At 38.4% G+C, this 24700-nt stretch overlaps 1 protein-coding gene across 3 annotated transcripts in view; it reads left to right on the forward strand.

Annotated features, from left to right (window-relative positions):
* The first annotated feature begins 16492 nt into the window (after positions 1-16492).
* RHOBTB3 (Rho related BTB domain containing 3) overlaps positions 16493-24700 on the forward strand; it is a 52377-nt gene continuing 44169 nt past the window's right edge. Inside the window, exons 1-3 of one of the 3 annotated variants that reach the window (XM_087815457.1) lie at positions 16493-16734; positions 16908-17133; positions 21991-22177. In XM_087815457.1, the coding sequence (XP_087671583.1) occupies positions 16733-16734; positions 16908-17133; positions 21991-22177 (415 nt within the window). In that variant the 5' untranslated portion in view covers positions 16493-16732. The remainder of the gene's footprint in view (positions 16735-16907; positions 17134-21990; positions 22178-24700) is intronic. The other 2 variants (XM_087815458.1, XM_016216150.2) reach the window with 2 other exon arrangements.

Raw genomic sequence — 24700 nt, forward strand, 5'->3', positions numbered from 1 at the left:
CTACTGAGGCACTTTGCTCCTATATATTGCATTTATTTCTTTAAAAGTCACAATAAAGTACCATTTGCATTAAATCAGGTGATATTTTTTTATTCAATTAAACTATGTGTTCAAATATTATTTCTATTCTTTTGGAAGAGGAAAATTAAAATTAAGTATAAGTAGGGGAAAAGATCATTTGTAACATATATAACAAAGGGCCAAAATCTTCACTTCCTATGACACTCATAACATATAAACATGCCAAAGGGAGAAGACAGACAAAACAAAGGATTCCTACATTTAACAAATATTTTCTGAATGCCTTCCACATACCCTGAACTATGCTGTGTTAGGGATAAAATGAATGAGTGTTTATTGATTTCATTCCATATTGCTAAAAAATGTTTTTTTAGGATAATTCCATTTTGCAAAAACGTGCATACACACACACACACACACACACAAATATCTTGAAGGATATTTTCAAGTGGTTATCAATGGGCAGTCAGATTTGTTTATTTGAAACATAAAATAATGAACATGCATTTCTATTAAAATAAAGTTTTATTTTAAAGATTTTAAATGTATAGACATTAAACTGTTCTGTTATTTCACCTATTGTCCATGAGGTTGGGGGTTTGTAATAAAAATGCCCTTCTTTTTTCTTACCCAATGGAAGATGTATTCCATAGAAGTGAATTTAATCCTTTCTTTATACCACTATATTCCCACTTCCTGGATCTTGCCCCCAAGACACAACAGATACACAATCACTGATAGACAAGATATGCACACAGAGACACAAATACACAGACAAAAGACATCTTCCACACAGTAGACACACAAACACACAGAAAGACATGCAGAAATACACAGTCTCATTAAACTTATTTTGGTGTAAGTGAAAGAGTTTGGCAGAGATCTGATGGTTTTAATCTGGCAATAGCTTTCAATATTCTCTAAAAATATTTTTTTTATTTGCAACACTTGAATGCAATAGTTTTCATGCTTGCATATTATGAAATATATAACTTTTTTTAGTGGAGAAATAAATCTCTGGCTGACTCCTTTTTGGGTTTCTGTTTTTGTGGCTAATAATCTGTTCTATCTATTTGTCCTGGGTACTAGACTATCTTGGAACATGTGACAGATGCATGGCTGTCACAGCTGCCAGTCTAAAGAGATAACAAGTAGCTTTGGGGATTCAAAACAGAAACAGGCTAATATGGAACAGTTGATAGGAGATAAGTTTTTCACTTAATTTAATTTAATTTAATTAATTAATTTATTTTTAAAATATATCTTTATTGATTTCAGAGAAAGGAAAGGAGAGGGAGAGAGGGAGATAGAAACATCAGTGATGAGAGAGTCATTGATCGGCTGCAGCCCACAACACGAGCATGTGCCCTGACCAGGAATCGAACCCCGATCGCCTGGATCCCAGGTCGACACTCAACCGCTGAACCATGCCCGGCCGGGCTCACTTAATTTTAAAAAGTATATTGTTTAGACTCATATGCATAGAATTATGTTGTTAATATATAAGAAATACTTTTAAATAAAATATGGGTATCCATTCATTAATTAGTCAAAGAATGCAGTACAGAGATAAAACCAACTCCCATAATACAGTCCATATAAATATGTATTATTAAATATCTCATTCATGAAATACAATAATTCCATGCTAGTAGCACTTAAAATATTAATATATTTAAAAAATATATTAATAGTTTAGTCACAATAAAAAGTTCTCTTATTCTCAAATTTTTCAGTTTTACAATTATGTACAGAGCTAATGATTAACATTTTCTTTAAAAGTCAAATAAAGGTCAGCTGGTAATAATGTTTATGAAGTACGTTTTCCTAATACAATTTTGTAAAAAGAAAATTAATTGTTTATGGAGAGCCTGCTTTAAACTCAACACTATACATTTGTTTGAATGATGACAGACTAGATTGAATTTCACTGTAACCTAATAATCATCCAATTTTTTACCACAGTATAAGAAGCCTTTTCATTTTAAATAATTTTTTATAGTTAATAACTGTCAATAAACACACAAACATTAACTGAAATCTGAAACAACACAAGACTTAGTGGAAACCTATTTCAAGAGCACTATAATTCTAGTGTTTGTCCATGGTTTCTACTCAAATGTAAATAATCTAAGGTTTCTATTGCTCAGAAACCTTCCCAGATTTTTTTTTAATATTCCAGAAATCTCCTTACTTTTCTCTTTCTGTAAGGAAAATAAGGGAGGCACAGAGGGGGAAAAGGAGGAAAGACAAAACATTTCCTATAATGTTTGGGGGCTCACAGATTCCTGAAGCACCTCCATTTGACCTCCTCCCATGGGAAAAAATCCACTCCCCAGACTCTCTTTCAGACTGATTAGTAACGAATTCTTCCGTGGCCCACTAGATTCCTTTAGGCTATGAAGTCTCCAGAATCAAGAGAGGACTCAATTCCTTCCCACAGTAGCTGCTCAACACGCCAGTCTCAGATGGTCTCAGGCAGATCCTCTACCTACATCAGGAAGGTAAATTAAGTCTTTCCCTCCTTCCTTATTCCTTTAATCATTTAAATAATTTTTAAAATTCTAGTATTTCTTTCAGCAAATAGAAAAGAGGGCAATGTCTCCCTTTCTCAAGCTTACCTGAGCAGAAACTCTGAGTTCATCATCAAAACTTTCAACAATACTTGTTTTTTTTGATATATATATAATATAAAATACATAATATAAAAATTTGTATGTAAAGTATATCTTTACACTCAATAATAATAAAGAATGTTGTTCATTTTTGTTTAATATTTCTGCTTTACAGTTAAAGAGACAATAAGCTCCTTGCTAGCAGGAATGTGCCTTATCAAGTCACTTGTCTAATATACTGGGGCAATAGAGGGTTTGGTCTTGTCATTCTGATCCTACTGCTTTTGAGCCTGATGGTGTTTTGACACAAAAGCATTTTTTAATAAAAATATTTACCATCAAAAACAAACATTAACTAATCTTGGAATTCTATAGTCAGCTAAATTATCATTCAAGAATTAAAGTAAAATAAAGGTATTTTGGTTTTTTTTCAGCCAAAAATCAGAAGAATTTACCAAAGCACCAACCAAAGCTAGAGCCTACTCATTTTTATTTTTGAATGACAATTTAGTTGAAGGTAGGATGAATGTATGATAAGTAAAGTTAATAAAAGAGATTTAACACATGCATAAATCTGACCAAACATTGACCTTTAAAATAATAACAAGGATTAAGTTTAACAGTAAAAACAGAAAGTTAAAATACTGGGCAAGAATTACATGTAAGTTGGGGGTGGAGATTTTCTGTACATTAAACTTACACATTAACTGATCAAAGAATTGATATTCAGTGATATTAAGTTGTTCTATCCAAGAACATATATGCCAGACCACCTTTTCCAAAGGTGCTGTAACAGTATCTCCCATCCCACATGCTCTTCTACAGTGTGGCCTTGGCATTTCTCCCACCAAGAAACGAGGTCTATTTCTTCTTTCCTTTAATCTGAGCAGGCTTGCCACTCACCTGAAACAGAGAGAATGCAGCTCAAGTGATGCTGGGTGCATTCGAAGACTACATTCAAAAAGGTGGTGCCGCTTCTTCTTTCGTCAGTGACTCCCTTCTGTACCCCCGAACCATAATGCAGGAAGTCCAGCTACCCTAAGACTTCTACGCTGCGAGGAAAGCACAGGGAGAGGATGCGTGGGTGATCTGGTTGTCCCCCAGCTGAAATCCCACCCAAATGCAAGCATCATTCATCATGTGGAATTGAAGATGCCTCAAGATGATTCCAGCCCCAAGTCATTGGGTCACTCAAAGCTGTTGCTTCACCACAAACCTTAAAATGTACTCTTTCTCATATTTTTATATTCATCAGGGTTACCCAGAAAAACACTGTGGTTCTGTTTCTCTGGCTAACCTTGACGAATATAGTTGGTGACAAAACCAGCCCAGCTCGCCCTTGGAGAGACTCTGTAGGGGAGACACCAGGAGAGGGAAATATCCTGTTTCATTTTGCTCCCTCTGGTCTCCCTGTTGACTAAATGCTACCAGAAGCCAGAAAGGAGAAGGAACCTGTTGATATAATTCATACAGCCTACCTTCCCAATATATAGAACCGGGTGGAGAAGGGAAAAGAGTGGGCCAGAATGGGCAAAAAAATAAACTCATAGAGAAAAGCTGGGAAATTATTACCATAAAATTCAGAATGGTGGTCTCCTCTAGAAGGGTGAGAAGGTAATGATCCAGAAGGGACACATTGGTAGGTGGTAGTTTCTTAATCAGAATGGTGGTTAAATGGGTGTTTGTCATATAATTATTCATTAAACTATACATTTAGGTTTTGTACTTTTTTATGTTTCATAATTTACAGTTTTAAAGAAAAAACAATGATGAACAGTAAGAACTTGTATATTTGAATCTAGAAGTCATATAAATGTTCAGATGAGCATATCTGTAGCACTTAAAGTCTGTTTAAAACACAAGAAATTTTGTTACAGACAAGCATACACATCCTGACAAGTGAAAGAATTAAGTAACTCAACTAAAAAGATATTTTCTTTAAAAAAAAAAAAAGTTGCTTTCAGCCAGATGGGGAAGAAATAATAGTAGCTAGAGTCTTGGACACGTTTAAATGCTGATAGTAAAAACCAGTAAAGAGCTCAGTGTTGAAGACAACAGGAGAAGAAAGGGAAAATAGATGGAGGGCAGTCCCTCCAGTGTCAAAAGGGATGCACACAGCACCGCCAGAGGGGTGCCCAGGGGATAAGATTAGGAATATTTATCGCACTGTGGCTGAAGGAAAAGAAGAGCGTGCATGTGTCTGCATATAAATTTGTTGGTTTAGCAGCAGGAAATGAGGGGAGTTCCCTATTGGATGCTTCCTTTTTCTGTGACAGAAAACATGAGGGAGGAGACGTCCATGTCAGAGACGGAGGACTGTGAGAAGGCTTGAGCCACTTTGGCATCATGTAGGACCATGGACATGCTGAGGCAGAGAGAAAAAGTGCGCAGTGTACGCGGGGTGAGGTGAGGTGAGGTGGAGGGCAGTGGGAGGTTGCTAAGTGGCAGCAACAGGAGAGGAGGGAGTGCAGTCGCTCTCAGATCTCAGGACAGAACTTCTTCGGGAGGGTGGAGTGATGGTCTGGCTCTCACCCTCCACTCCGAATGGAGCTCCAGAAGGTAAAGCAGAAAGTTCTGGCAGGAAGCAAAGCAGGGGCAAACCTAGATGACCAGGAGAAGTTAGGGCTGGGCCTGTAGTAAGAATATCAGGAAGTGGGACATGTTCAGTTAAACTCGCTATAAGGTTTTAAAGAAGAATTTGCCCTAGAAGTGTCCTAGTATTGAGTAGTGGATGATACTGTAGCCTAGATGCCCCTGCTGGCTCTGGGAGACTCCAAGATTTCAGGTCACTCACTGATAGGAGAATCTAGTGGTAAAAAAATGCATGTTCATTATACACAATTGTTTGCACACCTGTTCATCAGGTTATCAGATTCCTTTGAAGCTCTGGGTTAAGAACCATATTTTGAAGGTGGCTTTGTGTTGAATGTGGCTTTTGGGTGGTCTTCATGGCTGATTCCATCAGGCAGATAGGTATTAGTCTCTCCTAAAAGGCTGAACCCACCAATCAGAAGAGAAAACTTTAGAAAGTTGATCAGAGCACAAATTGGCTTACTGTAGTTTGCTTTGGAAAATAATGCCTCTATGACAATTCAGTGTTCCCATAGTTCTTATTAAAGTGTTTATATATGCAAAACACCTTTGGAATCAAAATGACCTGTACCTTAGGTGCTTAATAAGTGTTTGCTGAACTGAAAAAATAATAACAGGTTTCCTATGTAGGCTTTCCTACAGAGAAAAGAAGTTGTCGGCCACATATCATATGTTTCTAGGCCCTTTGATAGTTCCTTTCTCATTATAAATGAGCAAATTAGTATTCTAGTTTATGCACTGGCATCTGGTGCATTGGTTTAGCAAAAGCTTTGTCCCTTGAGTAAGATCAACTCTGGGCACCCTGACAAAATAAAGTTTCTGGACTTGCAAAGCCAAGGAATGAGCCCTGGAAAATGTGACTTGAGTGAGGCAATGTCACCCTGAGGCCAGCCTAAGCAGCCCAGCTGGCCTCTCCCTGACATTTCTAGCTTAGTTGTTTAGAACAGCGGCTGTATTTAAATCAATTTGACCTCCTGCAATAAAAATCTTTGAGACCTCGATGGAATTGTTACCAAAACATTGTTGTAATCATAGTTAATGCAAGAGGACTGAGTAATTTCTTAGACATCATAGTGAGTTAATAAAATACACTGGCTGAAAATGCCTGCTAATTCTTGAGTCTAGCATAGGAGTTACTAATAGTGTACAATTTGTGACTGTTCATGGGTAGCGATGTAGAAACAGACTGTTCCATTTTAAGGTTACAGCTAGTGAGTTCTAACATGCTTGTAGCAAAACAAAACAAAAAAGCAACGTAAATTCTGCTTGTCTGTTGTGTTTTGTTCGTATTATGTTTGTATTACTTGTACTTCCTTGCTTCTTGTGTTAGGCCAGGGTTGCACATTTCTGAGTGTCTCATTCTTTTTGTTCATAGAAATCATAGACTCTTCTCCTGATTCTGAAGAGGTAGACATAATGACCAGTAAAAACAGGATTCTTTTCCAATTTGGCAAACATTCCAATAACAATTACTGATTACTCTTTTGTTTCTGTTCACCTGTGAAAAGACAGTTTGTAACTAACCAGTTCTACAAAGTGCCATTTCTAGCCAGATTTCACTAAAGAGTTTTCTCGCCCATCAGAACTTCATAAATTCTCTTTAAGTTTTGTAGATTTCCACAGTAGTAAACCAAGGTATATGAAAGGAAGGTCACAGTATAAATAAGGCCCACCGTTTGATTTTCACCTGCTGTCAAGTAATTTAATTCTTATTCTTATACTAAATCAACAGGGATTTAAACTAAATCATACTGTGGCTTAATGGCAAAACTTGGGAAGACTTAAAAAAAAAATATCTCCTGGGCTTGCAGTGGGCAACTTATGCTGTCCCCTGGGTGGGAGGGGGATGAAATGTTGGGGGGTTGCTCAAGTACCTTTTTTCTGGGGGATATTTCAAAAGAAAACTTAGGAAGCTCTGCTTGCAGCTGAGATTAGTCCAGAAATGTCTTTGCTTTGCCCCCTTCTTATCACTTCACTGAGAAAGTCATGAATGCCTTTTAGTGTGGATTGAATTGCCCTTGTCCCACCCTGTCCTGACACTGGAAGGAGTCTGTAACACTAGAACATCTGAGAAGCACATGGAACAATCCCCTTCATAGAAGAAACTGTATCAGCCCTGTAGGAACGCGGCAGTTACTGGCTGAGAAGGGATTTGGATCTTGCCACAGTGCGTGCAAAAGGAAGCTGTCGTGTGGCTGAAGAGATGACAATGATTACGGAAGTCCAGATGTTTTCATTTAGAGGTAAGAGGAGAGAATATCAGTCAAAAATGATACTCAAGTCCCAGATTAAGATTGGAAAAATTGAATGAATTCTAAAGAGGACCACGGAGCTCAGTGTCAGTAAGAATGTGCCCAAGGGGATTTCTGGAGAAAGCGAGAAGCCAGAAAAAAGGAAAACAATGTCCTTCAGGTAAGCCCAAACATTTAAATGCCTCAGCTAGGTGAGTTGTTAGAACGCCTACAGGACTAGTCACCAAGAAAACAAGCTGCCAACTTCATATTTAATGCTATCAGTTGGACTTGCCTCAGAAAAAAAGATCTGTAAGAAAATTTTAATTGCTGTTCACTGTAAAATAGAGTTTCAAACTGCAAACAGGATTATAGACTCAGACGTGTAAAGTAAAAAGCAAGCTGAGAAAAATAAGGATCAGAAGCATTGTGCGGGATAATGCCCAGTGGCTGCCCATGGCAGAGACGCACGAACACGCTGAGTTAGCGTACAGAGGAGGTCGGGGAAGGCTGCAGAGGACCTGGCCACTGTGAATGGCATGACTTTCAGCACAGTTTTAAAAAGGGGGATATCTGTAATACTTTCAACAATAAAGATAAATTTTTTAAAAACCTAGAGCCAGATTATAGTAATATTGCAAAAAATCTATTTTTCAGTGTATTTCAGTTCTTCAAAAAGGTCTATTGGCAAAGCATTCACATCTAAGGCCCTATGTTTCTGTATGGCCTACAAATGGAAAACATCACAAAATATTATGTATAAAGAAATGACATAATCAATAGTTCTTGATTAGATAGTTGTATATACATTTTTCAAGGGCTAAAGAACACAGCAAGCATATGAAAGGCTAAGCAACCAGATTTCTTTGAAGTTCAGCCCTTTGAGAAATGCTGGTAGAAACAGGCAGTCCTGGTTCACATATATAGAGTAGTATTTTAAAGTAACATTTTCACTGAAAAACAGAACAGTTGTTTTAAAAACATGATTGGGCACAATGATAGAGGCAGGTGGATAACATAAATTCAACTAAACAAATGAACATTTTAACCTTTTCTGAAAGAGCCTGGGGTAGTTGTGTTCTGCATATAAATAACATTCTGGATTCCCACTATAAGCTTCTCCAAACAGAACTGAAGATACTGCAGCCTTGCACTTTAGAAGGAATCTACAATTTAGAAGAAAAGTGTTGGTTATTTCTCTGGGATAAGTTAATAAAACGAGCAAAGTCAGTTTTTCTTATGACTAACTGTATGGTTACTGACCCTGGTACACGACTTGGCTTAGGTTACTCTATATGAAGTTTGTGCAAGCTCTTCTAAAAAAAAAAAAAAAAAAAAGCTAATCTTGAATTTTATGATTTTTGTGTAAATTTGCAAACTTTGTCACTCATTAGATTAGTTAATACAATACAAATACATTTTTCACTTGGCTGATTTCTATCCGATTTCTATGCAAGCAGACCTGCAGTTTATCTCTGTTGCCTTCTCCTATCTCCTCCTACTTCCTTTCTCACAGCCTCCCTGGCCCCCAGCAGCCGGCCAGTTTCCCTGTTCTGCTTCCTGGTGGCCCAGAACTCCACCATGGTGTCCCTCCTTCTAGGCTTGCTCTATAGAGCACAGCCCTAGACACTAGATCAGTAGGTCTGGAAACTTTTTTTTCAGTTACAGTGAACAGTCAATATTATATTAGTTTCAGGTATATAGCATAGTAGTTAGACATTTATATAATTTACAAAGTAACATGCAAACTTTTTTGACTGAGCACCCTATCAGAAAGAATTTTGAGTACACCCCCAATATCTTTATAAATTACTTGCATATATCACTGTCAACATATTATGATTACAACAAAATATACTGAAATAAACATTTTTCAATAGATGAGATAAAAATGAAATAAATCATAGTTTTGAACATTTTAAAAATGTATAAAGAAAACAAAATACGTATTTCTCTAAAATGTTACTGTTAATAAAGCTTTTAAGGAGAACAATAATTGAGTATTTCTCATTAATTTTAAAATCTTGGGCTAACATTCTGTTATACAGCAATGCAGATGTCTGCCTTTATGTTCAGTTTATCAAAAGGCTCTCTGAGAAGAGCTCACAAAGATATGTGGATTTAAGTGGAAGAACTGTTTCATTAGCTGGGTTACTAAATCATGATACTTATTTTTCAGTCCCATCACTCATTATGCAAAGATTTTGGTTGAAATCTGATGAATACATTTCCATCTTGCCTACTGTTACTCATTTGCTCCAGCAAACTAATTAAAGATGTTGTACATTTTTATATTTTTAACAAAGAGCTTCAAAATCCATAGCAATTTTATTTGGAAAATGTTTAGGTTGGTTTAAAAAATATCCTATAAGATATAAGACTTTTTATAGGCTACATGCATTACTTTCATTCACAAAAATTATATAAGAAAGGAAATATTATCAAATATCAACATAGCATAGTGGGTAAGGACACAGATTCTGGATAGAATTGTCTAAGTTGGAGTCCCAGCTCCTCTATTTACTACTTGTGTAGCAGTGGGCAAGTTACTTAGCATCCTTATGCCTCAATTTTCTCTCCTCTAAATTAGGACGGTAATAGAGCCTATTCAATAGGGTCATTATGAGAAATAAGTCAATAGTCATAAAGCACTTATATAATACCTGGCATATAGTAAGTATATTTAATAATATAAAGGATTATGGGTAGATTTCTTGTGCCTTATTAGAAGTGTAATAATTAAAATCACTTTTGAAATCAGTTGGGTATTATTTACCAAAGTAGGACATATTGTGACAGCATACCCACCAACAAACTATATTTTAAAACAAGAGTAGTCCTGCCCAGCCAGGGTGGCTCAGTGGTTGAGCATCGACCTATGAACCAAGAGGTCACTGTTTGATTCTCGGTCAGGGCACATGCCCGGGTTGTGGCCTCGATCCCCAGTAGGGGGTGTGCAGGAGGCAGCCAATCAATGACTCTATCATCACTGATGTTTCTATCTCTCCCTTCCTCTCTCTCTGAAATCAATAAAAACATATACATTAAAAGTAAAAGAACAAGAGTAGTCCTAGCAGCTTGGTTTGTAACAGGCAAAAACTAGAAACAACCCACCTGTCAATCTACAATGAAATGGATAAATGTATGGTTGCACTGAATGCTATTCAACAACAAAAGAAATAGAAGGAACAAATCGCAGCTACATCAACGTAGACAAATCTTATAAATGATGATGAGCGTAAGAACCCAGACACAGAAGAGTATACATGCTGTGATGCCTCTTATACGAAGTTCAAAGAGAAGGACAACCAAAATATTAGTTTTGGAATGCACATATAGGTAGTAAGACTACAAGCAAAAATAAAAAATCATCACAAAAGTCAGGCTCGTGATTATCTCTGAGAAAAAGAAGGGGACTGTTACTGAGGAAGGGCAACCGGGGGTGGGGTGGGTGGGGCGTGCACGCGCATCTACCCTTGCGTGCGTCTGACAATGCTCTATTTTCCTGACCTGGGAATGTTTAGAAATGTTTATTTTGTAATTATTTATTAACTTATGTGCATAGGTATTATGCACTTTTCTTTGTGTGTTTGATATTTTACAGTGAGGAAATGTTAAAACAATTGCTATACAAATTTTGTTTTCACAAAGTTAACCACATTGTTAACATCCTATATTTTTGTATGTGTCTGGTTCCAGTTTTCTTGCTGAAGTAACTGCCTATGAGATACACCAAGACTGAATTTAATGTAGCTGCTCTCACTGTAACCTTAGCTTGGCCTCCCTTCCTTCATGTAAAAAAAATTTTTTTTTTTTTAGTTTAAACAACTAATCCATCAGTGGTCACACACATGTTTTGCATACAACAGTTTTTATTTTTAAAGAGTCAATTATTATTTTAAATGTCATTGAAAGATGTAATAGAGAAAGAGTATCTTCTCTACTATTGTTTTCCTTAAATGCCTCACCAAAGTTGTCATTTTAAAATGTATTTTGTTATTAAAATACAATCTAGTAAATACCACAATGAAAAAGAATCTATTAAATACCATAATGTGAGATATGTTAAAAACATCTGTGCTTTTGGTTTAACCTTATCATAAACTTCCTGCACTGAGTAACTTGTTCCAATACCTGTGTCTTTGGGTCTTGAGCAATATTTTATATCCATATTTTCAAGGCATTCACTGTCAAAAGAATGCAGTTATTTTTTTCCATTTGTGTTCCATGTATATTTCAGCCATTTTTATCTTGGCAAGAAGAAAACTATTTTCCCAATTGTATGTTGCTTTTTGACTTTCTTTTTTTAAAGAAAGTTCAAAAGAGTCTTTTAGCATTTATAACTGGTGAGTTTTCTTTAAAGTAGCAGCTTGAATAGTACTTTACTTTAATACCCTGTAAATATTGTTGCTTTTTTTTGTTTTTTTAATCTTCCCTGAGGATATTTTTTCCATTGCTTTTCAGAGACAGTGGAAAGGAGAGAGAAAGAAATATCGATGTGAGAGAGAGACACATTGATTGGCTGCCTTCTGCATGAGCCCCAGCCAGGGTCAGGGATCCAGGGATCGAGCCTGCAACTGAGGAACATGCCCTAGGCAGGAATCGAACCCGGGACCCTTCAGTCCGCTGGCTGATGCTTTAACCACTGAGCCAAACTGGCTAGGGCTATTGCTGAGTTTTATCTTTATGTTTTGATGCCTAGTTTTTAAATAGCTAATTGTGATAGGTTCAGAATGTTATATATCTGTTAACTATAATACACACTTAGAGTGAAGTCGATGTTAGCAAAAGTAGATGCAAATTCATACTTAAACCAGTGTTCTTTATAATTTCAATTATTATGGCCAACCTATTGTCAGATCTGATTAGTCATTAGTTTTTCACCTTCTAATGTGGCTCCCAAAGGATGTCAGAAATGTCAGCTTAGTCAATTGTGTTTACCCATTATTGCATTAATAATACTATCTCCATTGGTCCATGCTGTAACAGTTAGTTTACTTAAAATATCATCCATAAATCCACTTAGATACAAAAACTGCAACATGTGGCAATATGTTGAAAGTAAACAAAGGAGAGAGGCCTCTCCTCCTCCACCCTGTGCTGTCCTCCCACCCACTCCCAAGAACACCGGGTGCTTGCCTACTTACAGGCCAAGTGGGGGTGCCAGTGCCAATCCTCATATTAAACATTAGTAAAGCTTAATTTCTTTCCCTCTTATTGGTTAAAAAAATACATATGCTTGTAAATATAAGTTCAAATACCTAATTCTGGAATTTCAGGGGTCATCTCCTGTACCCCATTTTGGAGGCCTTTGCTCTACATAAGTAGTCTTAAAATTTTGTTAGTTTTTAACATTAGAAAGCTCTCTTTTTAAAGAAAATGAACATGAAACTCTAATATAAAAATTTTAAAAAAGATGTCAATAAGACTGCTGTGATTACTTTGAGATGGGAGGAGTAGAGGCTCTGACCTCTCTAAGCATTTTTCTCCCCTACCTCTTCGGGTCCCCTTGACGATTCCTCTGTGGAAACCTAGTTTCCTTGAAACACAGTAGGAAAACTCTTATGCTAGGCCTAGTTCCTCAGACCTGCCCTTACTAACACTTGCTTCCTCTTTAGGCGTTAAGGAACCAGCATGTTTGTTAAAGGCTAGCATATTAATATTCATGATCTGGGGACCAATCATAGCTCACTGAGTTACCTCCCATGTACCTTACTTTCATATGTGGCTACATTTTACCTGAGGATAAGAATATTTATCAAAATGAATATGAAATGGCAGCATTTCAGCTAAGAAAATAGGAAAACATGTTTTCTAGCCCTTCCTTCTGTGTTCCCCAGTGACCTTGAGTTTAAAGAACATGATAATTCAATTTGTTACACCCTGGTTAAAAATCATAATAATAATGCTATGTATGAAAGAAACTACAAATATATAAACCAAATAAAAATTGTAAATAAGGGGGAAATAATTATAAAAATGTCTTATGAAAAAAATCATTAAGATATCAGGAAATGGACAGTCTGTGATATTGTATTAACCAAGATAAGTAACACTAACTGCTGTAATAAATGACCTCAAAATGTCTGGCTTAACTCAATAAAGATCTCTCATTCACATCATGTTACAATGCATGCTGTGAGGAAGCTTTGCTGTACCCAGTCATTTAGGGACCCAAGTTTCTTCCACTCTGTGCACCAACTAATTCAAACACATGGTGTCAAGGTTGACCTGGTTTCATCCCGTTGGTAGATGGAAAGATAAAAGAGAGTGGAGAAGGCATATCTTCTCTTAACTGCTCAGCAGGTATTATGTTCCACTGATGAGAACTAATCTCATATGGCCCTACCCACATGCAAAATCTTTGGTAAATATGGTTTAGCTATAGGTCCTGGAAGAAAAAAAAACAGGTTTTGGTCAGCATCTAGCCAGGCTTTGTCATATATACAGAGGTTGGTCTAGGGGTTCCCAATCTATAACTTGAATATCACCAGGCCAGCCTTTGAAAATCTCTTGGGAAGTCTCTACCACTCTCTTTTCAACCTGCTGTAATAAAGGAACTTGCTTGCCAGCACTAATGTCAGCTCTTCTTCCCAGAACAAGCCATGATCTTCCACGTCTTTACAACTTTGCATGTGATTTGCATATGACATCTGTCCATTCTTTCCAGTACTCCTTCCCTTCCAGCCTCTTCTCCTTCAAAGCTAGCACACTGCTCTTCATCTTTTAAGACCTAAGACAATGTTTACTTTCCCTATGAACTTGCTCTAATGACACAGAAGGCACATGCCTCTACTTAACATTCACTGGACTTTACTCTTGCAGTTTGTACTGACCTCTATTACTAAATTCATTAGCTTGTATTATAATTATTTAAGGAACCAGCATGTTTTCAAAAGGATCGGGTGCATTAATATTCACAGCACAGTGACCATGAGTAGTAGACTTAGCTTCTCAAGGGTAAGGACTGAGTCTTACGTATCTTAGTATCTCCCATGCCTACTCAGCACAGGTCTGGCTCACATAATAACTGAGGGGAAAATGCATCCTCCCTTCCTGCCACTTCCCAGTGTCTCTCTCCCTCTTTTTGGTACTGTGGTAAAAACACATAACAAAAGTTACCATCTTCACCATTCTTTAACTGTATTACAGTAGCGTTAACTATATGCCCCTTGTTTGTGACAGATCTCTATAACTTTTTCATCTTGAAAAACTGAAACTATACTCGTTGAACAACTCCCCACTTCCCCCTCCCTGGAGCCCTTAGGAACCACCATTCTACTTTCTGTTTCTAACAGTTTGACTTAGCTACCTAAGTGGGGAAATGCAGTATTTGGGTTTTTTGTGATTGGCTAATTTCACTTAGTAAAATGCCCCAAAGATTCATTCTTGTCATAACATATGACAGGATTTCCTTCTCCTTTTCTGAGGCTGAACAATTTGTCATTGTACATATATGCCATACTTTATTTACCCATGCATCCATCATATGTCTTTGATTTTGATCTGTGGTCACTGGAGAGAACTATGAGAAAATATATTTTCTATTGGCTCGTGAAAAGGTGATCCTGTACTCAAATATTTCAGGATAGCTTAGGTTCTGGAAACTAAAAGAGGAATTATATTGAGTGCAAAGGGAAATTAGATTTTTTTAAAAAATCAGTGACTACAGAAAGAATGCCTCCTATCATACCCTATCTGAGCATGAGAAACTAATACACTCTTTTCATCTGTGCAACAAGGGCCCATAATAAAAAAAGCTGTTTGAATTCCAAGGGCTTCTTACCCTAGTCTTTTCACTGCCCTACTCAGTGCCTCCTGTTTCATACCCTCAAAATAGCTGTTGGGAAAAGCAGTAGCAACATTTTAAAGTAGGGCAAAATAAATGAATAAAGGGATAAACAAGAACTCTTTCAACACAGAGCACTTGTAAGAATGTTCACGTTTATGGAGAAACTGAACCCAGAGTAACCTCTGGCCCTTTCTGGGATTAGTGGATTCCAGTGTCATTTGCACTGAGGTAGTTGGAGGCCCTTTGGAGACATTCATAACCTTTACTTCAGTGAGTTATCATGAAGGAATCTAAAGTATCCTTGCATTAGCATGGACGTTATTTTTGCAGCTGTTCTGGGGGGCTATCATGAAATATGTAGCCACAATGTATATTGAAAATCATCTTCACAGTAAACTAGCATTTAGCTTGTAAACGCGTTACACACTTCATACCTAACTTGTTTAAAACCTTCGCGGTAAGAACCCCAGCACTTAAAATCCTGCCGTTTTTGGTAAAATATGCCAAACATAGCTTGAAATGGTAAATAATCCCCCCGGAGCGATATTAGCGAATTGGTGTGTGAACAAAGGGCCCTTTCTGCACCAGCATGAATGTTGCCTTTTTCCCCCTTCACAAGCGTGGTTTTAGAAAACAGCTGTAGTGCATGTTGACAAACGACAAAGCTGCAGCCGTGGTAAAACTCCTCCGGTCAAGGCCAGGAAGGGGGGAGCCGGGCTGCAGGAGAGGCCAGCGGGCTCGAATCCCTAGCTTCACTAACCTCTTTCTTCCAGTCTTTGGGGAGCCGGGCCTCACGCCCCACCCCCGCCCCTGGCTCTGGTTACAGCCGGTCGAGTTGAACAAACTTGCTGCAGGCCGGCTGGCGGGCGGCCGCTCTCGGCAGCGGGCGTTGGATTTAGTCATTTACCGTCCGCGGCGCCCCGCGCGGGCCGCTCCTTCGCATCCGCCTCCAGCGGGGCTCCGGGGCCTCCGCCGGGAGCGCGTCCCCCGCGGCCGCCCGACCCCCGAGGCCGGCACGTGCTGCGCCCGCCCCGCCGAGGGGGCGGAGGCCCAGCTTTTCTCCTAACCCCCCTCCGGCCAGGAGGAGGAGCAGCAGCGGCGGCGGCAGCAGCAGAAGGCGACAGCTGTCCGGGCGGCCGAGGGAGCGCGGCGGCAAGGGGCTGCAGCGCCCGGGCTCGCGGCGACTCCCGGCGGCGGCGCCGGCGGCCCGGAGGCGGGGAGCGGCGCGGCCGCCCAGGATGTTCCCCCGCACTTCCTGACTGGCCGGCCCCGCGCTCGGCCGGACTCGCGCGCCCCCCGCCCCGGTGCTCGCTGCCTGGCGGGGGCCCGCTCTGCGTCGCCCGCCCGCGCCGCGGTGAAGGCACGCGAGGGAGTCGCGGCGGGGGATGAGCTGATCGCGGGTGAATACGTCGCGCAGCGGCCTCTCGGGCGTGGGGAGCCGCATTTCTCCGCGTCGCCGCCCTGCCCTTGGATTGGAGATCATGTACGTGCGCGCCGCGGTCCTGCTATTGTCTCGACCCCCGCGCGCGTGCTGCGCCCGGGGCGAGGGGCTGGTGCCCGTCCTCTCGGCTCGCCGGCCCCGCACTTCCTGTTCGGGCTGAAGTGCTCCCCGCGCTGACCACGCGCCCTCTCCCCTGGCCCCTCTCTGTTCTGCAGGTCCATTCATATCGTGGCGCTGGGGAACGAGGGGGACTCCTTTCACCAGGACAATCGGCCGTCGGGGCTCATCCGCACCTACCTGGGGAGAAGCCCGCTGGTGTCCGGGGACGAAAGCAGCTTGCTGCTGAACGCGACCGGCACGGTCGCGCGCCCCGTGTTCACCGAGTATCAGGCCAGCGCGTTCGGGAACGTCAAGCTGGTGGTCCACGACTGTCCGGTGTGGGTAAGGCGCGGCGGCTGCTCCCTGACCAGCTGGCACAGCTTTTCTTTCATTTTTCCCCCTCCTCCCTCCGTCCCCCTTTTCATGAATGTGTGGTGACCGGGACACCGGGTAGAGTTTTCGAACATTTCGGGGGCAATCTTTGGTTCTTTGTTTCATCGGGCAGGGAGCAGCCCACAGCGCGCTCTTAGACGGCAGAAAACGCCCCGGCGGGAAAGTGGAGCGCTTACACCGCAGGGCTGGGGCTTGTCCCGTGGTAGACGCTGACAGTTGAATGTGCCAACCACAAGGGACGGGGTCACTAAGTTTCACCAGCAGAGAGCAATGTTTTCATGCCTACCCTGTGAGTGATAGTGTATATTAGCGTTCTAAAAATAAAGCCCTCTAAAAGCTCAACACCGGCTAAAATACATTTCCCCGGGGCAGTTCAGAAATAGGACCCTGGAAAGGCGAGGGAAACACAGGGACTGCGAATTAACTTTAAAGAGCTCATTTATATTACTACCTACCTGTGACAAAATTTAATTAGTATTTTTAATTTTAATAATGCAGATACTATCGATAAATTAAGCATTTGTTTTTAGTGATTTATAAATCAGAAATGATATTACTAATACTGCTTGGAATTTTCTGAAAGCTTTAAATTTTGCAGTAATTGACAGAAATTGTAATGAAGTTGGTAAATTCTAATCTGATTCTTGACTGTTTGATAAAAGGAGAAAGGAATCTATTCCCTAACACATATAAATGTTTTCAGCACACAGAAACATCATATTTTTTAATGTTTTCATTTAATCTTATTTGAAAATGTCTGATTCTTTACTGGTATTGGAGTTATATTGCTACTGAAGGTTATATTTCATAACAAAAGAAAGTCTGAAAAAGAAAATACAAGTTATCGTGTGATATTTTTACATTTAAGCAGCAATTTAAAAAAACTGAATTAGGGGCTATAATATACCTTTCTAAGGATATGTATAGAATGTACGTAGAAAAAATTCTTATGCAGATTTCTATATTGTGGAAAGAAAATATCACTTGTCCAAATAAACTTGTGGTTAAAGGAAACTTATATTAATAGGCTAACCATAAATTTAAAAAACAAACAGGCTTTTTCAATAATAGTGATGCTATTAAACTCCTAGTTATGACAGTAATGATGCTGATGATAAGAAGCATTGATAGAGAATTTATTGTCTGGAGTCTATGCAAGCAAATGAAACACTTCTTTTAACTTGTGTCATTCCATTGTGAAACACCTTGCAGTCTGAAACATCGGTTCTACACAAACTTGAACTTGATCAACCATTGAGTGAGTAGAGGAAATAAATGTTGGGAATATAAAATAAGCTGAATTAGGATATTAGGATTACCTTTTACATTTTTTCTTTAAGCTGTTAACTCTTTCCTATTCATGTTGTTAATTTAGCAAACAGCAATACTTGTGATCCCATGAATTTTAATAAGTGAAATCTGCCAAATGGATTAGAATAAGCCCCAGTAGTCTGGATTTTTGCCATTTACTGATTGTTCCGTTTTATCATAAAAATCACCTATTGTTTACTTAGACTCTGGCCCTTTTCAAGGCATTGAGTTTGTAACCAGATATAATTTTCTTGGCTACAATGGTCTGCAGACATAGTAAAATACATTTATAGGGTTATTCTTTATATGGCACTTTTCTTCTCTTGGTATTAAATAAAAGCACATCAGAGATATTAAAGTTGATTGTATTCATCAGCTGGATATTTGACATGTACTGAATCAGAATATTAAATATAGCAGAGCAGATAGAGCACAGGTTTTGATATCAAACAGACCTGATTTCAGATCCTCACATTGCTACTTAGTGGCTGTGTGCCTTGCTAGGTCACTTCTCTCTCCACCTTACTTTGCCTGTATATTAAGTAAATATAATAATCCCTGCCTCCTAGAGCTGTGCTGAAGAGTAAATGAGATAGTACAGGTAAAGATCTTAGTATAGAAGCTGGCATGCAGTAGGTACTCACTCATAAGTACCTATAATCATAGAGATTGCAACTTTAGTATAGTCATGTATCACTTATGCTAAGCCAAAGTAGTTTCCCTCACATCATTCAAGATTTAAACAAATACAGTACATCGAAGCAGAAATGTTAGTACTTAGTTAGTATTGTGTTTGCAGCCCTATAATCAAGTAGAATAAAATTGTTGTTTTGCTGTAAAATTTCATATTAGTTTTAAAAAGATGAGTTTTATTCTCCAAGTGTGGCTCCAAGCCTTGTGTTACATAACCTCCTAGAGGAAATCCTGGAACTGATTTACAAGGGGTGGGAAATTTTTATTTCCTCCATATTTCTAGAAACCAGTGGAGCATTTTCTCTTTGACGTAGTTTGAGAAGAAGTGTAGTGTTTGTCCTTGGAGCTGGAATGAGATAGCTCTGCTTCTCTTTTCTAGTTTTCTTCTCTACATCTATAGTCTCTTTCTGGATCCTTTCCATATAAACTTGGCCTTTTAAAAATAAATGTGCTTCAAATTCATTTTATGTAGCTCATTATTTAGTATGTCCCTCTCAAACCCACCCCTTTTTTGTTGTAGTTATGTTATTTTATTTCTAGATCTTTTCCTGTTTAACAAAAATAACTCCACAAGAAGCAGTGAAGTGATGCTTGCAGTTTTCTTGTGCATTTGAAACTCTGATTTGTATTAAAAATAAAATTGTATGTCTTTATATTCCGAGTACCATAGTGTTAATGATGTCAAAGCCCATTTTCTCATGACATTTTCCCTTAAATATTTCTCTACCCACCCACCCACCACCCACCTTACAGCTCTCCAGTAATTCTGGAATTTTCAACTATTTGGAACACAAAGAGCAAGTTACGTTTGATTTTTTTCTCTCAGAGTTAAATGCTTAATATTGGTTCCACTTATGTTTAATTTTTGTGTACCATTCTTCTGACATCCTTTTTCATTGTCGTACTTATATATCCTCTTATAATTGTATGCTTTGAGCTTGAATACTATAACAGATACAGTTGGAACTGAATGGGTTTTGTGGTTTGGGATTTGGAAATTAGCACAGAGCTCTGCTGGGAAGCTTTCAGTTTCTTGATCTGTGTACCACTTCACTTCTCTCCCCTCTTACACCCTCTACTAAGTGCAAAACTTTGCACTTTATATTCCTATAGTTTGCCTTCGGTTTTGTTTGTTTGTTTTAATCTGCCTTGAAAAATGCTGTATTCATCCTACTTTCAGTAGGGTATGCATATCTAAAAATTTATTAATTCTTGTTATTCTGAGTGTACTTATAGGAAATGAGTGGGTTGGGAGGGTACAGGGAATTGACACAGGCTTTGCTGGGCCTGGGGAGGTGCTGGTGAGAAGCTGTCTGCCAAAGGGCACTGCTGTGTAACACTTCTCCAAAATTTTTCATCATAGGATAAAATCTCTGACACATGGACACAGTTCTTGATGGATTGAGTCAAACACTATTAACCTTGTAAACTCGTATGTCAAAGTGAAAACTTTAATAGTCCAACAGTTTTTGGACCTGTTAGCCACATCTAGCTGCCTGTTTTCTTTCCATGTGCATGCGTGTGTGTGTGTGTGTGTGTGTGTGTGTGTGTGTTCCAATAAATTTTTATTCACACAAAAAACAGGCATTCAGCCAGATTTGCTGCATATCTATTTTCCTAATCTAGCTTTATTACATCCTATGAATACATACAATGGGCCATGTGAAAGGACAAATAATGATTAATAGTTAACTAGAATATGAGAAGAAAGCTATTTATGCATATTTAGCAGTGGTATTAAGACACAAAGATATTTTCTTTATACCACTATTTACACAAAAACCTTGAAGAAATATTTTTAAAATATTAAAGCATGAAATTTTAAGACTAGGGTCCATAATGAATTATTTTTGCCCCCTATTCTAAATACAAATATTATTAGCTGTAGTCCAAAAGTAAAGATTTCAAAACTAGGAAAATTTACTCTAATTTTTTAATCCTCACTCAAGAATATGTTTTCACTGATACTTAGAGAGAGTGGAGGGGGGGGAGAAACATCGATTGGTTGCCTCCCTTCATGCCCCAAGTGGGGATCAACCTACAACCTAGACATATGGCCCTACTGGTAATCAAACCTGCAACCTTTTGGTGCATGGGATATCGCTCCAACCAACCACCCCTCGAGGACCTAAATTTTTAATTTATATGAACACAATACATGAATTGCAAATATATTTCTTACCATATTAGGACCTTATGATACACAGTACCTTTTTGTGGGGGCACCCCCCCAACCATACTTATGCATATACACACTATATGTATGTGGTGCTGTCCAAGGAATACATGAAGTTGAAAAGTTTATATGAATTTTGAAAATATGGCTAAAATATATGGAACTCCACAGAATTTACAGTGCATTACAATTCAAAACACTGACTAATTCTGCAGTGTCTAACTGGGTCACGGAAAGTCCTTTGAAGCTTCCTTAGTCATACTGATGCTTCTGCATCTAACGTATAACGTTATATTTTTTAAATTATTAGGTGATAAAAATAAGGCATAATTTTAAAACAAAGTACTTATTTTTAAATACAAATATCGAAAGAGGTTGCTTATTTCCGTAGATTCTCAGAAATGCTCTATATTGTCTATCCCTACTTAGTTGTCTAGGCTAAATGAATAAATAAAGAGCTGGTAGACTTCAAGCATTTTAAAAATTATATAGTTACTTTTGTAAAATAAAATTTTTAATGAATTTCAGAAGTTAAAATATAGCAAAAAAAAACCCTGCCATGTTACAGTTTATTTTATGATTTATTTGAAGACAGACTAAAGATTACTGTTTGCATTTTGGTTTAGGACATTTTTGACAGTGACTGGTACACCTCTCGAAATCTAATTGGGGGCGCCGACATCATTGTGATCAAATACAATGTAAATGACAAGTTTTCATTCCACGAAGTGAAGGATAATTATATTCCGGTGATAAAAAGAGCATTAAATTCAGTTCCAGTAATCATTGCTGCTGTTGGTACCAGACAAAATGGTAAGTATTTAATTTTCTCTCTCATAGTGAGAGTGCAGGCACCATATTAATTTTAAATAGAGCCAAGTTTATTAATGATTAATACAGTTTTTAAAAAATAAAACCCTAAATGTCAGCTGTTACCTCTTCATCGTTAGACATGATCATGAGCATATCAAAGGAAACTGTTGAAAACTTCTGCTGTGATTATGATGGGTCAGATATCTCAGGGCCAACTCAGAATTCACTTTGATTTGATGATATTTTATGTTTCTTAGCGGTATTTGCTCATTAAAGCTGTCTTTAAATTTTTAGTTTTATTCATTTCTTTATTTTTATTGAGGTATAGCAAAGTGGACATAAAGTTCACTAATCTTTGAATGCAGCTTACTGCATTTTACGTATGTGTACTTCCATGCGACCATTGCGCTGATTGAGATAGAGAACATTTGCAGGACTTAGGAAGGCTCTCTTGTGCCTCTTCCCAATTAACAATGCCCCTCCCAAGAGGTAACTGCTATTCTGATTTCTAAAAACATAGATTGAACTTCATACAAATGGAATTATACAGTATGTAATGTTTGGTGTCTGACTAATTTCCATTAACATAGTACGTTTGAGATTCATCTATGTTGTGCTTACCTGTAATTTGTCCTTTTTATGGCTGCATATTATTACGTTGTGTGAATATGCTGTAATTTATTTATCCATGCTCCTTTTGATGATGCTTAGGTTTTTACTAGAGGTAGGGCTGTTGAGTCATAGGGTAGGTACATGTTTAACATTAGTAGATACAAATAGTAGGTTTGATCTTTCTGTGACCTCACATCCCCTCTATTTCCCTATCTTTCTATTTGTTGCTGGCCATGATTCTTGAAAGTGTCATCCACACTTCCTGAGTTCACTTACTGACTTCCCATCCATTCTTCAGTTCGCTAGTCTGATTTTGACTTTTACAATTACACTAAGTTTGTTCTTACTCAGGGTTGCCAGGTTATATGCTTATTGTCAAATTTAATACATTTCAATAATAATTCGCTCTTTGAAACTAATCAAACACACCTCTTCCTTCTGTTAATAACATTATTTGTACTTTCATAATTGTTCTAATTCTGTCTTTACTGATTCCCTCAACTCCCTGCCTTACAAAGATACACCAACACATCCTCTGGGTGTTGCCAGAGTTCCATCCTTTGACTCCACCCCTTCTTGCTCTTTACTCTGACCGTGAACCTTCTCATCTCTTGCCCTAGCTTGCCCTGTATAGACACTGATGATTACCCAGCTGTTTCTCTGGCTCCAGTCTCTCTTATGACCATAGCTCTAAGGACATCGTCTCTCTACTGAATTCCCTGTCTTGGTGAATAATACCAAACCTGTCCATTCACCCAAACTGGAATCATCCAATCCAGCTTTCTCTCCCATTTCCTATGTCCAGTTGACAGCTCTTTGGATTTTACATTTTAAATAAATCTCAAACTCATTGTTTCCCCTTCATCCTCACTGGATTTCAGATCCTACTCATTTAATTATCTGTCATAGTGACCTTCTTTTTGATCTCCTAAAGAGACAGTTCCAGATTTTATAGCATCTGAAGCTTACACAATTTTAGAGGTTCTTTGTGAGGGAAAAAGAACCCTACAAAATCACAGGTACATGTATGTACAAAAGTGAGTATTTATATTGAAAGAGAAAAGAAACCACAACAGATTATAAATCTAAAACTATCAAATATCACAAATGTTTTTAAAAATGTTTCTGTTATTTAACAGCTTGACAGTTCTTTAACTTTTCTTATATTTTGGGGGCTGCACTGTCTTTGATCACCTCTTCACGTGATAACCACTTTTTAATATTTTCTATAGAGAGAAGGAAATGACCATCAGTTTTTCTTCCAGAACATTTCTACACTGTCCACATTGCTTCTGGGCATTGTAGTTTGTGCTGTGTTCGTCATTCAGCTTGGCATCTCTGTGTCAGGACACTAAATGAATCAGCACAGTGGTTGGCAGGAGCATTCCTGAAGGCCATTCGTGTACCAGAACACTTAACTGTGCAAGGAAGTGACTACAGACTACAAATAATATATTACTAAACCTAAATTTAAATTCCTCTTAGCATGATCCCCCAAATGCCCCTGGTTACTCTAGAGCTGACTGATATAAGGCAAAGTGGGTTGGAATGGAAAGAGACAGTGGTCTCAACCAAACACTAAAATACCTTATTTTGAAAATTTTACAGAAGCATATGACCATGTGAAAGAATCTGTTGCTAAGGTTCCTCCCAGGGCTTTGGGAAGGAACCACAAGAACAGGGCCTGAGGTTTTTACTTTTTAGGCTTGTTGGTAAATTGACCTCTAGTCGTCTGTTCCTGCTTTGCCTCTTTCTGAAATACATCCTCACAGAATAATCATCTTAGAATACAAGTCAGATCATGACACTCAGTGCTTTAAATTATTTAGAAACTTTTTTTTTCCTAACTGCTATTTGTAAAATTTTAAACCTAAGAAAATTGATGAGTAGAATAATGAACTCCAGAAGTTA

This window comes from Miniopterus natalensis, chromosome 3 (genome assembly GCF_054644295.1).
Source record: "Miniopterus natalensis isolate mMinNat1 chromosome 3, mMinNat1.hap1, whole genome shotgun sequence".
NCBI lineage: Eukaryota > Metazoa > Chordata > Mammalia > Chiroptera > Miniopteridae > Miniopterus > Miniopterus natalensis.